Source organism: Saccopteryx bilineata, chromosome 2 (assembly GCF_036850765.1).
Source record: "Saccopteryx bilineata isolate mSacBil1 chromosome 2, mSacBil1_pri_phased_curated, whole genome shotgun sequence".
Classification (NCBI taxonomy): Eukaryota; Metazoa; Chordata; class Mammalia; order Chiroptera; family Emballonuridae; genus Saccopteryx; species Saccopteryx bilineata.
In genome coordinates, this window is record NC_089491.1 from 80,825,298 (window position 1) to 80,841,169 (window position 15,872).

Sequence of the window (15,872 nt, forward strand, 5' to 3'; positions counted from 1 at the left end):
GAGGTCTGTAGGCCAAAACAACAGAACTCTGGCACAGAGTGTCTAGTTCTGGGACTTCCGGTTAGGTCGTTAGGGGATCCTCACTTCCTGCTGGTGGAGCAGGGAGCAGCGGAATGTTGTGGGACACACATATCTGGGGGCCCTGTGATCGCCATTACCAGCAACCACATAACCACAGCAACCATCATCCAATCTACTGTTCTGGGGTGTCATGGATTTCTAATTGACCATCATTACTGAGATAAGTGAGGGGGGAGGCTGGGAGAGGCGAGGGCCTGTGCTATGGGTGCCGTTTCCCGCCATTAGAAATAGTGGCGTCCATCTTAATTTATATAAGATGCAAGTTGCAGAATTTCAAGACAGCATCTGGGCTCAGGTGTTTGTTGACTTGAGGTCAAAGCTTGAGAATCTGGAAAGGTGCCGCTTGGAGAATCAAGAGGAGTGCCACTACGAACAGGAAATTTGGAGTGCCTGGAACCGATTACCAGACACTTTTAGCACCCTGAAAAATATAGCAATGGCTTTACTCACAATTTTTTCCTCTACATACTTTTGTGAGACCTTATTCTCAGCGTTAAATAATAACAAAACCAACAAAAGAAACAGAATGACAGATGAAGTTAGTAGCACTTGCTTGGGCTTGAAGTGTACAAAATACCAACCTTCAACTGAAGATTTAGCCAATGAAATTCAGCAACAAAAAAGTCACTAATAGGCAGGTTAGTTAAAGAATTCCCCCTCCCCCTCACTTATCTTAGTTCACGGCACCCCACACAAGTTAAATAATATCAAGACCAACAAAAGAAACCGACTGACTGATGAACAAAGAAGTCACTAAGCAGGTAAGTTAAATAATCAGTTTTTGGTTTATTAAATACAGTTATATATTACAATTATACATTTTTGTTATTTAAACTATAAATATCATGAAATTATGGTTTTTTTCTTGAAGTGACACACCACCCGAGTTATGCTTGGTTTTTTGGCAAATTTTGACACACCAAGCTCAAAAGATTGCCCATCACTGGGATAGATGGATTTAAGTTTGTGTAATAATTCATATAGGAAAATAGCTTTTGGTTTTGGAATGGGTAAAATTGCATGGTAGCAAAGAGTAAGACTATTTATTTGTTTCCCCCAAAGTTGGGGGGCAGAGCTGTTTCTACAGCCACTGGCACAGTTTTGTGCTACTGGATCAAATAAGACTGATTTGTGAAGGCTAGGATCATGTCTATGTATTTGCCATTGTGTTTCTAGTACCTCACATAGTAGATGTTAGTAGACATTTAGATATTTGATGAAAGAATGACTATATCTGAACAATTTTTAGCTACTCAGATTTTATTAGCCTTCTTGGAGTTGGCTAATTCTAAGCATTCTATTCTTGATTGTTTACTGTAGCAAATATTAATTCCTCCATGATTATGAATTTGCTTTGTGCAGAGTTGATTCCTGGCAAATATTTGTTGAATTAGATATATGAAGGCTAAGCTAGAAGAGATTATTTCTTTTTAGATCTGTTACTTGATGTAGAACATTTTTCTTAAATTGAATGTAAAACCCTGAAGTGTAAGATAGAGATCAATATTGAGAAATGTGACATATTTTAGTGAATAATACAGATATGTACATATATTACATGATCTTTTATTTTTATTTTTTTAATTCTGTGAACTGAAGGAGGCAGAGACAGACTCCCACATGTGCCCTAACCACAATCCACCCAGCAAGCCCACTAGGGGGCAATGTTCTGCCCATCAGGAGTGTTGCTCCATTGCCCATCAACCGAGCCCCTCTTAGCACCTGAGGTGGAGGCCATGGAGCCATCCTCATCACCCAGGGCCAACTTCCTCCAGTTGAGCCATGGCTGCAGGAGGGGAGGAGGGAGAGATAGAGGACAGAAGCGAGAGGGGGAGGGGGTGAAGAAGTAGATGGGTGTTTCTCCTATGTGCCCTGACCAGGAATCAAACCTGGGACATCCATACACCAGGCCTACACTCTACCACTGAGCCAACTGGCCAGGGCCAGCATGGTCATTTTTAAAGTGTGTGTTTATATGCATAGAAGATGAAAGGCAGATTATATATTAAAATGTTATTTCTGAGAGGGTTGAATGGAATTTTGTTATTTTCTTTTTCTTTGTACCTTCTTTGTGCCTTCTAAATTTTCTGAATCTTTTTATAGATTAGAAAATAAACTTATCTAGGTTTTTTTCCAAAGAGTTTAATTTATTGATTTTACAGAGAGAGGAGAGGGGTGGGAGCAAGGAGTATCCACTCATAGTTGCTTCATTTTATTTGTTCATTGCTTGCTTGTCCTGTGTGCCTTAACTGGGCAAGCCCAGGGTTTCGAAGTGGTGACCTCAGCATTCCAGGGTGGCGCTCTATCCACTGTGCCACCATAGGACAGGCCAGAAAATAAACTTTTTAATAAAAGTTACTTTAGAAAACATATTCATTTTTATTTTTTTACTTTTAATTTTTTTAAGTAAGAGGAGGGGAGGTAGACACATTCCTTTTTGCGCCCCATCCAGGATCCACCTGACAACCACTGTCTAGGGCCAATGCTTGCATCAACCAAGCTATCTTTAGTGCCTGAGGCTGATGCTTGGACCAACGGAGCTATCCTCAACACTGAGGGTCAACTCTTGAACCAATCGAGCCACTGGTGGAGGGAGGGGAAGAGAAGCAGATGGTCGCTTCTCATGTGTGCCTTGACCAGGGATTGAACCCAGGATGTTCACACATTGGGCTGACGCTCTATCCACTGAGCAAACCAGCCAAGGCCAGACTGATTTTTAATATTATATTTTCTCTTTTAGGTAGTACATCAAAAGTGCTATTTTCTGCTCAAGATCAAGTTGAAGATGCAGTCTTTGGCGAAGTTACTAATCTCAAGAACAGTGACAGAGGAGAAAAGAGACAAAAGCATTTTCCAGAGAGGAGTTGTAGTTTTAGTTCTGAAAGTCGAGCAGGAATGTTGCTTAAGAAGAGCAGTTTGGATTTGAATTCAAGTGACATGGCTATCATGATGGGAGCAGATGCCAAGATTCTCACAGCAGCATTGACATGTCCTAAGGCCTCTCCACTTCATATTGCAAGAACCCATAGCTTTGAGAGTGTTAGTTGTCATCTAGCTGATACTAGGACTCGTGTGTCTGAAAGCACTTGGGATTCTGAGTACAGATCTTCAGTGTTAGAGATGCTTGAGGAAAGCCAAGAGCTCATAGAACCTGTAACTGATGACATTGTAACCACAACTATGACAAAGGAGACACATGATAGTCTACAAAGTGATAGCAACAGTGCAGACTTGAAAGCAGGATCCAAAGAACTAATAAATAAAAGAAGTAGTTTATATGGTGTTGCTAAAGCTGTTGAGAGGGAAAATGTTGAAACTGGACTAGATCCTTTGTCTCTTTTAGCCACTGAATATACAGGAGAAAAAACTTCTGATTCTGAAGATAAGTTGTTTTCTCCAGTTATTGCACGTAATCTGGCTGATGAAATTGAAACCTACATGAACCTAAAGAGTCCCCTGGGTAGCAAGTCTTCTAGTATGGAGTTACACGGAGAGGGGAACAGAGAGCCTGGCCCTACCACTGCATTTATTCACCCTTTAGAGAGGAGATCAAGCCTACCTTTAGAGCATGGTCCACCAGCACAGGAAAATCCTGAAAGTGAAAAGAGCTCCCCTGCAGTGTCTAGGTCTAAAACTTTTACCGGGCGTTTCAAGCAGCAAACTCCCTCTCGAGGTCGTAAAGAACGTTCACCTTCTTTATCAGCATTGGTGCATTCTTCACCACATGGCTCATTGGGTTCTGTGGTAAATTCTTTGTCAGGGTTAAAGCTGGATAATATACTGTCTGGACCCAAGATAGATGTCCTAAAATCTGGTATGAAACAAGCAGCGACAGTAGCCAATAAGATGTGGGTAGCTGTAGTGTCTGCCTACAACTACTCAGATGATGAGGTAAGATTGTTGTATGTGTGTAGTCTGTCTGATATTGGAATGTTTGTAGTATTTTTATATACAAATTATTAGAGAGTTCTAGTAAATTTGGTTTTTATATTTTAAAATTTTATGTATATCCTATTTCTTGAAATGATTTGAACATACATGTAAGGAAATTAATAATGAAAAAATAAAATATCAGGACTACTTTATAATTCCATAGATCAGTCTAAACGAACACAATAAGTTTATTTCTTTGGAAGCCAAATGATTAATGTTTTAATTTAATAATGATGCCATATTATTTGCATAGCACTTCACTTTTTAAATATCCTTTACCTTTGTAATCTTATTAATATCTATGAAGTCATTTGACAACTTGATCCATAGATTTCATACTGCATAACAAAAACTGATAATTCTTTTAAAAATTATTGTAAAGAGAATTAATCATTAGATCTTATGAAAATAGAAGTAGGGAAATTTTGCTTATTTTTTTATAGAAAAACTTTAATTAAAATTTCACTATTGTAGGCCTGACCTGTGGTGGTGCAGTGGATAAAGTGTCGACCTGGAAATGCTGAGGTCGCCGATTCAAAACCCTGGGCTTGCCTGGTCAAGGCACATATGGGAGTTGATGCTTCCAGCTCCTCCCCCGTGTCTCTCTCTCTTCTCTCTCTCTCTCTCTCTCTCTCTCTCCCCCCCCCTCCTCTCTAAAATGAATAAATAAAATTAAAAAAAATTTTTTTTTTAAATTTCACTATTGTATTAAAGAATTATAGTAGTACTTTAGTAGAAAAAGCAGACATCTATATATGTTTACTGTTATTACTGTAGCACTATGTTCTAGGTATTGTCATAAACTATATATATATATATTTTTTTAATACATGGATATAGATGCACACACATATATTTATTTAATTTTTATAGCAGTCCCATGGGTTGGTACTACCATTTGTCCTCATTTTATAAATGAGGTATCTGAGATTCAGAGAAGTTAATTAATTTTCCAGGTCACACAACAAGTGAGTTACAAAATTAGAATTTGAAGTCTGAGAGATTGGCTCGAGTCTATGCTCTGAACCATGATAGCAGCAAAGAAGGAGCAGCACCTTAGAAAAGGTTCCTGTGGGGACTGTCCAACAAGAGCAGAGCAGATGATAACTAAGTGGCTTTTGATGGGTAAATTGAAAGTTTGGGGTTAGTCAAAGTGGTAAGACGGTAGAATATGTATCTGAGAGAATAGTGAAAAAAATATGGAGGCTTAAAACATCATGCATTTTCAAGATAATATAATCAATTTCAGGTTGCTAAAGTTCTAAGCAGGAAGTAGAGTGGAAATTAAATTGGACAAATAAGACTTGTATACTTTTTTAAAGAAAATTTTATTTTATAGGCAGACTTAATTGAACTAAAAGTACAGTAAGTATTATAACACAAATTGTATTTTGTATTTAAAGAGCTTACGAGGTTAGTTAAGGAAAGACAAAATAAGCTAAGTTCAAAAGTATCTCAGTCTGGCATTATTTTTTTAAATGCCATTTTATATTTGGAATTTTATCTAACAGTATTTTTAAAAAGCTTTATACAGAATAATTTGAGTTTGGAATATATGATTGTAAATTCCAAGTTGGTACAGATTTTAATCTTCATTGCTATAGTACTGATTTCAGTGCCTGGCAAAAGCAAATAGGATATACCTAATAAGTATTTTCAAAGGAAGAAATGAATAAAATGTCTATAAAAATGTTTAGAATTTTTAAACAGAATTTAATCTAGGGAAAAAAAATTAGGGATTTGTGTAAAAATAGCTCAAAGGAACTCTTCATATAACATATACATAACAAAAAGTATGCTGAATATATAAGCAATAGAAGATTTACTAAACATACAATAGTACATCAGTAAATTGGATTAGGATGGAGGGGGTTAAATAATGTAGAAGATTTAATGACAAAATAAATTACATGAGAAGACTCTGTTATAAAACTTCCTATTTTGTAAATATGTATTATGCATATTTTTAAGTAAGTAGAAAGGTATGCATCAAGATTTTGATTGTACTTTGTGGCTTATTGGTATTTTAAGTGCTTTTATTTCCTGTTTTGCATATCTGTTTAATTTTTTAAAATCATTTAACATGGTTTTATAATGACACAAATCTTCTTTAAAGCAAAAATTTAAAAAGCTGTTTATTGAAATGTTCTTTATTTAAACTAAAGCATCAACAATCACAGTGATCAAGAACTACAATGTTTGGAACTTTATTCATGCTTTATGCCTCTAGTGTTGATGGTTATTATTCTGAACAATCATATTTCCAGCTGAAAGTCTCATAACAATCTTATTTTAAAGAACTCATATTATTCATATTTTTCAGGCGATATAAATAAAAGTTAAAGAAGTAATTTTTGCAGGGCCTCATTCCTAAAAGTAATGTGGATCCAAGATCCCACTCTGGCTATGTCTGATTCTAAAGCTTCTACTCTACTTGTGCTGCTTTACCTGATCCCACTGGAGAAAATGAGCTCTAAGAGTTTCTTCATTTTATGATAGTGAAGATTGAGAATCACCCCATACCCTAAACATACAACTAGGGGCACAACACAATCTTAAAGTATTATATACATCAGGGGTCCCCAAACTATGGCCTGTGGGCTGCATGCGGCCCCCTGACGCCATTTATCCGGCCCCCCGCCACACTTCTGGAAGGGGCACCTCTTTCATTGGTGGTCAGTGAGAGGAGCATAGTTCCCATTGAAATACTGGTCAGTTTGTTGCTTTAAATTTACTTGTTCTTTATTTTAAATATTGTATTTGTTTCCGTTTTGTTTTTTTACTTTAAAATAAGATATGTACAGTGTGCATAGGGATTTGTTCATAGTTTTTTTTATAGTCCAGCCCTCCAACGTTCTGAGGGACAGTGAACTGGCCCCCTGTGTAAAAAGTTTGGGGACCCCTGATATACATCATTGGTTGAATGTTCAGAGTTTGGAAGGGAAATTCCAAATACTAGAAGAATTCATCACTTTGAAAAATACATATAGGGATGATGATTTATTTAAGGATTATAGAGGAGTTTAATTCTGAAAAAGATGGAGTAAATATATTCTCATTGGTGAAGGTATTGTTTGTGTGTTTGATTTTATTCTTTTCAATTAAGGAGGAAACTAATAGAGATTACAGCTTCCCAGCTGGCCTTGAAGACCATATTTTGGAGGAGAATATGTCACCTAACATAAGTATCTCAGGTTTGGTCCCCAGTGAACTTACTCAGAGCAACACAAGCCTTGGCAGTAGCGGCAGCAGTGGAGATATAGGAAAATCATACTATGCAACAGGTATGGGGAAGAATTGTCCTCTCTTCTAATTTACATGCCCTTACCTTTCCCTTCTCCCACAACACATACAGTAAGCCTTATTTGTTGAAATGATCTAATAGTATGTTTTTTAAGATTTTATTTATTGATTTAAAAGAGAGGCGATAGAAGGAGAAAAGGGGTGGTGGGAGAAGCAGGAAGCATCAACTCATCATAGCTTCTCACGTGTGCCTTGACCAGGCAAGCAGGGGGTTTCGAACCAGCGACCTCTGTTCCTCCAGGTCGATGCTTTATCCACTGCACCACCACAGGTCAGGCTGATCTGACAGATTTTTAATATAGTCACACCATACTATCACCGTTATTTTTTATGATCTACAAGTACTACAGTTACTTAGTGATTTTATTTTTAGTTGTGTATATCATGGGATTATATCATTTAGTGTATATCAGAATCCCCTGAGAAATTTGCTTAAACATCTATACAAATACCCAAGCCCTAGGCTAAAATTTTTGAGACTTGAGTCCATGGGATAGGGCCTTAGAAATAAATGTGTGTTTTTAACCAGTTCTCTGGGTGAATCAGAGGCATACCAGAGTCTGAGGGTCCCTGGGCTCTATCACTGAAATGTCTTAGCCCTGTGTTTTTTTAAAACTATAATTCTAGTTTATCCAACTTTGTATTAGAAAAAATTTTAATGTCCTGTGAAATTGAAAGATTTATATAATGAACAATTGTATATTCTCTATCTAGTTTTAACCTAACTTTTTCTCCCTTTCTCTCTCTCCCTCTATATATATATATTTTAAAAGATGCATAAATTTATTAAAACTTTGAAGACATTTACAATTTATTGAAGTCAGAAATAAAAATTAAAAAAAAATTTTTTTTTTTGTATTTTTCTGAAGCTGGAAACGGGTAGGCAGTCAGACAGACTCCCGCATGCGCCTGACCAGGATCCACCCGGCACGCCCACCAGGGGGTGATGCTCTGCCCATCCGGGGCGTCGCTCTGTTGCCACCAGAGCCACTCTAGCGCCTGGGGCAGAGGCCAAGGAGCCATCCCCAGCGCCCGGGTCATCTTTTGCTCCAATGGAGCCTTGGCTGCAGGAGGGGAAGAGAGAGACAGGAAGGAGAGGGGGAGGGGTGGAGAAGCAGATGGGCACTTCTTCTGTGTGCCCTGGCCGGGAATCGAACCCGGGACTTCCGCATGCCAGGCCGACGCTCTGAGCCAACCGGCCAGGGCCAAAATTTTTAATATTAACTCTAGAAACCTGAGAAGTCCCAGGAATTCAATTTAAAAGTCTTGAGACTTTTAAAGAATTCCTTAACTTTATTTTATTTTATTTATTTTTATTGATTTTTAGATAGAGGAGGGGGGTGGGGAGAAGCGGAAAGCATCAACTCATTGTAGTTGCCTCCCATGTGTGCCTTAACCAGGCAAGTTCAGTGTTTAGAACCGGTGACCTCAGCATTCCAGGTCAACACTAATCCACTGTGCCACCACAGGTCAGCAAGAATTCCTTGTAAAAGGTGTTAATATTACTTTCTTTCTTAGCCTGGTACTTGGAGTGTGTGTGTATAAAAATATACACATTTTTTTACTGAGCCATTGAAAATAAATAGACTTCATGATACTTCCCCCTGAATGTTTTAAGTATGCATTTCCAAAGAGTAAGGGACATTCTGATATATACTGTGCTATGATGGGTACTTCTCTCTAGGTGAACTTCCATTTCCAAGAGGCATGAAAGGGCAGGATTTTGAAAAATCAGATCATGGTTCTTCTCAAAACACCAGCATGTCTAGCATCTATCAGAATTGTGCAATGGAGGTAAAAGTTCTGTTTCTACTCATGATAAAGTGGCTATATACATAGTTTTATTTCAGAATGACATATAATAGAATTCTACAATACCCTTGTTGACAGAATAATAAAATAAGTCATTGTGTTGAATTTGCTTAATGCCTTATGTAAGCAGGGCAGTAAACTGATCATTTTTACCTATAAATTAATTGAACTATTCCAAATTTGATCAGCAAAATAAATAAAATTCTATATCTCAGAGAATGCTTGTTTAAGATGATCATTGTGGGGGTTTTCAGTGTCTACACTTTTCTACTCTTAGGTTTTGATGTCAAGTTGTTCACAGTGCACAGCTTGTGGAGCTTTAGTTTATGATGAAGAAATTATGGCTGGGTGGACAGCAGATGATTCAAATTTGAATACAACGTGCCCATTCTGTAAAAGCAACTTCTTGCCTCTTCTTAACATTGAGTTTAAAGACTTCAGAGGCTCTGCAAGGTTAGTATTATAAAAGCTCCCATAAGAGGTAAGACACCCCAAAGGCATGACTCCTGGTACATTCCAGGTGTCCTTTTCCTTTTTCTACATCACTTTCAGTATTTGAGTGGAAAATAATGGTAATGTAGGAGACTGCTTTTTCATTTTATTTAACATAATTAATTATCGGTAGCAGTTAATTTAACTTTAACTGCTATAGATAATTGAAACTAATGTTATGGATAATTGAAAACTCAAATGTTAGTCATTCTGCTTCAGTGACCTTAATTATGTCTTTTAGAAACAAACTAACAAATATAAAGGTAAAGGGGTGAGGGCTTGAACTCTTCTTTTGTTTTAGTGAGGGAGAGAGAGATGGAGGGACAGAGAGAGAGAGAGAGAGAGAGAGAGAGAGAGATGAGAAGCATTAACTCATAGTTGTGTCACCTTAGTTCATTGTTTGCTTTCTCATGTGTGCCTTGACTAGGGGACTACAGCCAAGCCAGTGACCCCTTGGGTTTCAAGTCAGTGACTGTTGGGCTCAAGTGAGCGAGCATGGGATCATGTCTATGATCCCACACTCAAGCCGGTGACCCTGCACTCAAGCTGGCAACCTTAGGGCTTTGAACCTGGGTCCCAGGCTGCCGCTCTATCCACTGTGCCACCACCTTGGCTTGAACTCTTCTTCTTCTTTTTTTTTTTTTTTTTACAGAGACAGAGAGTGAGTTAGAGAGAGGGATAGACAGGGACAGACAGATAGGAATGGAGAGAGATGAGAAGCATCAATCATTAGTTTTTCATTGCACGTTGCAACACCTTAGTTGTTCATTGATTGCTTTCTCATATGTGCCTTGACCGCGGGCCTTCAGCAGACTGAGTAACCCCTTGCTGGAGCCAGCGACCTTGGGTTCAAGCTGGTGGGCTTTTCCTCAAACCAGATGAGCCCGCGCTCAAGCTGGCGACCTCGGGGTCTCGAACCCGGGTCCTCTGCATCCCAGTCCGACGCTCTATCCACTGCGCCACCGCCTGGTCAGGCTTGAACTCTTCTTAACTGGTAATTTTCTATATAGAGAAATGCTCAAATAGTAAGCAATGAGAAGAATACTAGCTGATCTATAATGTTCTATTTGTTTTATGGAGCAAGTTAACTTCATATTGTCTACTTTTAGCTACTTTTGAAAAATACCCAATTGTATAGGTGTTTCCTTTTAGCTCTAGTTTTCCTTTTAGCTTCAGATGTGGAGCTGGGTGAAACCATACTCCAATTCCTGATGTAGTATCAATGGTTTGTGCAAGGTCCCTCTTTTATTATCTTCCTCCCCTTGCACCTTTTCATTTTCATTGCTTGATCCAACAAAGACATTGTGTTGTTTGTGGTATATCCTTGAATATATACTGCTCACAGAAATTAGGGGTATTTCCAAATGAATATGAAGCAATAAAATATTCCCTATTATTATATGTTGTTTTGCAGGATTGTGTATTTTTAACTTACATAATTAGAATAATACTGAAAATCTCTATTTTTATCACCCAGTTTAAAATCTGAGTTGCTCTGTGTAAGTCTAGTTTATTTCTTTTGCAGGAAGTTAATACCTCATTTTACTTGTCCATTATCCTAGTGTTCGATACTTCAGTTGCTTTCAGTTCTTTGTTATAAATATCACTGCTGTGAGACAATACACTGTAAAATACATGTCTACTTCTGGCCTTATGAAGTAGTTTCTCCCAGAATAAGTCTTAGGAGTGAGACCTTCGGATCTTTTCATACATGATTTTAATAAACAGTGGAAGATTGCTTCTCAGATAACTATTCCCACTAGTAGTGTTTAAGAATTTGCATTTCTGTACCTCCTTATTATCAGTTTTCTGATTTTTGCATTTTTTTTTCAGTAAGAGAGAAAAAGAGACAGGAAGGGAGCTAGAGATAAGTATCAACTCTCATAGTTGTGTCTCTTGAATTGTTCATTGATCACCTCTCATATGTGCCTTGACAGGCGTAAGGGGCTCCATCCAGGTGAGCCACTGACCCCTTGCTCAAACCAGTGACCTTGGGCTTCAAGCCAGTGACCTTGGGATCATGTTGATGATCCCATGCTCAAACTGGATGAGTCCACGCTCAAGCTGGATGATCCCATGCTCAGGCCAGTGACCTTGGGGTTTAGAACCTGGGCCTGACCAGGCGGTGGCGCAGTGGATAGAACATTGGACTGGGATGTGGAGGACCCAGGTTCGAGACCCTGAGGTCGCCAGCTTGAGTGCGGGCTCATTTGGTTTGAGCAAAGCTCACCAGCTTGGACCCAAGGTCGCTGGCTTGAGCAAGGGGTTACTCGGTTTGCTGAAGGCCCCGGTCAGGCACATATGAGAAAGCAATCAACGAACACTAAGGTGTTGCAAGAAAAACTAATGATTGATGCTTCTCATCTCTCTCCATGCCTGTCTGTCCCTATCTATTTCTCTCTCTGACTCTCTCTCTGTCTCTGTAAAAATAAATAAATAAATAATAAAAAAAAAATTTAGAACCTGGGACTTCAGCATTCCAGGTCGATACTCAGTCCACTGTGTGCCACCACCAGTCAGGCTGATGTTTGCATTCTAATTAGTATATAGTGGTATCTCATTTTTGTTTGAATTTCTCTGAATTTTGGAGAGTTTGAGTATTTCTTTTTATACTTGTTATTCCAGCATTTTCTATGAATTGCCTGTTTATATCCGTTGTCCATTTTATTATATTAAGCTTATTTTTCTTATTGATCTCTGCCTTGAATATTCTTAATATTAATTTCCTGAAGAGAAATCGTTAATTTTTCTGTCCTCATCTATTAATTTTAAACCTTATGATTTGTGTTTTTGAAGTCCTTTTTTTAAATTGGTTGATTGATTTGAGAGAGAGAGAGAGAGAAACCTCAATTTGTTCTTCCATATATTCATGCATTTATTGGTTGTTTTTTGAATGTGCCCTGACGGGGCATTGAATCCATAATCCTGGTGTATTGGGACGATGGTCTAACCAGCTGTGCTAGGGCTGGAGTCTTGTATTAAAAGTTGCTTCCAGAAAAAACTAAGAACTGTATGATTCCATACATAAGTGGGACATAAAAATGAGACTAAGAGACATGGACAAGAGTGAAGTGGTTGGGGGGGGGGGTGGAGGAGAGGGAGGGAGTAGGGGGGAGGAGCACAAAGAAAACCAGATAGAAGGTGACAGAAGACAATTTGACTTTGGGTGATGGGTATGCAACATAATTAAATGTCAAAATAACCTGGAGATGTTTTCTCTGAACATATGTACCCTGATTTATTAATGTCACCCCATTAAAATTAATAAAAAAATAAAAAAAATAGTTGCTTCCCATCTGTAGGACATGAAAATTTTCTCCTGAATGTTCTTCTGATATTTTATCTATAATATTTAGGTCTTTAATGCCATGACACCTCACATTCTCATATACACTTTACTGTGTGCTCTGTTCTTTTTTTTTTTTTGTATTTTTCTGAAGCTGGAAACGGGGAGAGACAGTCAGACAGACTCCCGCATGCGCCCGACCGGGATCCACCTGGCACGCCCACCAGGGTCGTCGCTCTGTCGCGACCAGAGCCACTCCAGCACCTGGGGCAGAGGCCGAGGAGCCATCCCCAGCGCCCGGGCCATCTTTGCTCCAATGGAGCCTCGGCTGCGGGAGGGGAAGAGAGAGACAGAGAGGAAGGAGAAGGGGAGGGGTGGAGAAGCAAATGGGCACTTCTGTGTGCCCTGGCCGGGAATCGAACCTGGGATTTCTACACGCCAGGCCGACACTCTACCACTGAGCCAACTGGCCAGGGCCTGTTCTATTCTTTTTGTTAGTATCATATTATCTTTTATTACTGTCCTTCTGTTATGGCTATAAGTTCCCCTTCATGGAATTTTTTTTATAGTTACTTATTTTAAAAATTATAAAATTCAGAATAACTAAGTTTCTTTTAAAAATTCAGTTAGAGTTTTTTATTGGGATTGTATTAGATTTATAGATTTAATTTAGGGGAAATGGATATTCTCTTATCTGTGAGCATGGTATTTATCTTCATTTTTTAGATCTTTTTTATATACTTTTAGATTTTGCATAAATTCTGTACTTTTTGGTTGACTAATTATGTTTCTTAAGCTATTGTGGTATCTTATTTTATATTTTCTAACTGAGTATAAAGGAGCATTATTGATTTTCCTTCCTAATATGGGAATTAGTATAGAAAATTTTAAACTTACAGTTGTTTAAAGACTTTTTTTGTAGTGACACCCAAATATCCACCCCTGCATTCTATAGTTAGTATTTTAATATTTTACAATTAATCATTTTTCATTTATCCCTCTAGCCATCCACTAATCCATCTTACATTTTTATTCATTTAAAATGAGCTATAGACATTAATGTACTTCTCCACCAAAGACTTCAGCATGCATATAATTCCTGAATATTTGTTTACAGTATATTTTTGAGGTAAAGTTGGAATACAATAAAATGTACAAATCTTAAGTGTACCATTTGAACAGTGAATGCATATGTTTATGCAAATTCAAACCCTTATCAAGATATAAAACATAACTATTATCTCAGAAAATTCTCTTAATGTCCCTTGCAAGGCCCAACCCTAATACTGTCCCCGTCCAGAGGGAAAAGGAATGAAGGATAAGAGAAAAATAAAACACTGAATGAGTGTGTGGGGGGGGGAGACTAGGGACAAAATAGAGATTTTATAAGGGGGAAATGAGGTTTTATAAACCTTTATAGTTTAATACATGTTAAAATGCTGCTGTTGCTTCTCTTTCTTAACTTAGAAAGTTGATGAAATATTTTGCTTTTCATCTTCCTTCACAGCTTTCTTTAATGATTTTCAAAAACTGAAGGGATTTTATATTGAACTATAATGACCTCCTCTAGACCTTTCATTTGAATAGTTTAAGACAGGAGAGGAAGAATGAAAGCAGCAGTGTGAGTGAGTGAGAGAGAGAGAGGGGGAGAGAGAATGTGTGTGTGTGTGTGTTTGAAATAGGAAGTATTTCTATGAATTATATAATTCATTAATGACTGCTTTACCATAAAGTGATTCTGAATATGAAACTTAGAGGACTTTAAGATTTTTAAACACTAGTTTTTTGGACTGCTTCATATTTAGCTTTTTCCTGAAACCAAGTACCTCTGGTGACAGTTTACAAAGTGGCAGCATTCCTCTGGCAAGCGAACCTTTGGAGCACAAACCCGTATCCAGTTCAGCAGAACCTGGCTTGATCAACTTTACAGATTTCCCAAAACATAACCAGACCATAACTGAAGAAACAAGCTCTGCAGTTGAGTCAAGGTACCATAGCTTATAGAGAACGCCTCATGATAAATTGGATATCCTTGTAAAAATTTCATCTCTAAAGATAACCTCACTCATGTAGGCATAAGTTCTGACATTTAAAATTTTAATCTTAATTTTTTACTACCATATATTGTTTAAATATCTAACAAATGAATCTGATGATGATTTTTTAAACTACGTCTAATGTTTTACAGTGTCTTACACGAAATTAATTTCTCAACCAGTAAAAAGTATTTCCCCTTTTAGTGTAGTCCTTGTCAGTTTCCAAAGACATACACTCTTTACTCTTAAATATTTATTAAATTAAACATATATTGAGAACTTATTGTATGCTAAGCATTATGCTAAACACTAAAAAAAGAATAAGTAAGTTCTGGTCTCTATACTAGGTGCATCATAGCCTGGTAGAGATTAAACATTTGTCATTGATCTACATTACTTATTGGCATGCAGCATAGTTACTTCTAAGCAGTTTTGTTTAATAAATATGAAATAATATTTGAGTAAAGCAACTGAATGAGCACTTAATCTCTTTAAAATAAAACCTGTTATCTACCATATCACCTTTTCCTACCCTTTACCAGTCATTTACTCTATTCAGTTCTTCCAACCAGTTTTTAAAAAAATAACCTGAAGAAAATTTTATTCTTAGAAGGCAGTACTGACTCCTCTCATATGTATTCAGTAGACTCAAAATTCATTGTAGAAAATACTCTACAGATTTAGATTGTTTTACAGAACACAGTATCTCTTTTTCATTTTTTTAAGTGATGAAATAAAGAATGCCAGTGGAGATGTTGAAACTGTGAAAGTATCACCTGTGCCTAATAGTTTATCAAAGCGGAATCTATCTTTGACTCGAAGTCACAGTGTTGGAGGTCCATTGCAAAATATTGACTTTTCCCAGCGACCATTTCATGGCATTTCAACAGTTAGTCTTCCAAACAGTCTGCAGGAAGTTGTGGTAAGTA

The 15,872-nt window shown here is 37.6% G+C and overlaps 1 protein-coding gene across 6 annotated transcripts in view; it reads left to right on the forward strand.

Moving 5' to 3' along the window:
* Nucleotides 1-15,872, forward strand: part of DENND4C (DENN domain containing 4C) — a 156,553-nt gene that overhangs the window by 120,080 nt on the left and 20,601 nt on the right. For all 6 annotated transcript variants that reach the window (XM_066257333.1, XM_066257337.1, XM_066257332.1 and 3 more), the window contains 6 exons: nt 2,822-3,972; nt 7,121-7,298; nt 9,002-9,111; nt 9,407-9,582; nt 14,713-14,895; nt 15,670-15,865. In XM_066257333.1, coding sequence (XP_066113430.1) covers nt 2,822-3,972; nt 7,121-7,298; nt 9,002-9,111; nt 9,407-9,582; nt 14,713-14,895; nt 15,670-15,865 — 1,994 coding nt within the window. The remainder of the gene's footprint in view (nt 1-2,821; nt 3,973-7,120; nt 7,299-9,001; nt 9,112-9,406; nt 9,583-14,712; nt 14,896-15,669; nt 15,866-15,872) is intronic.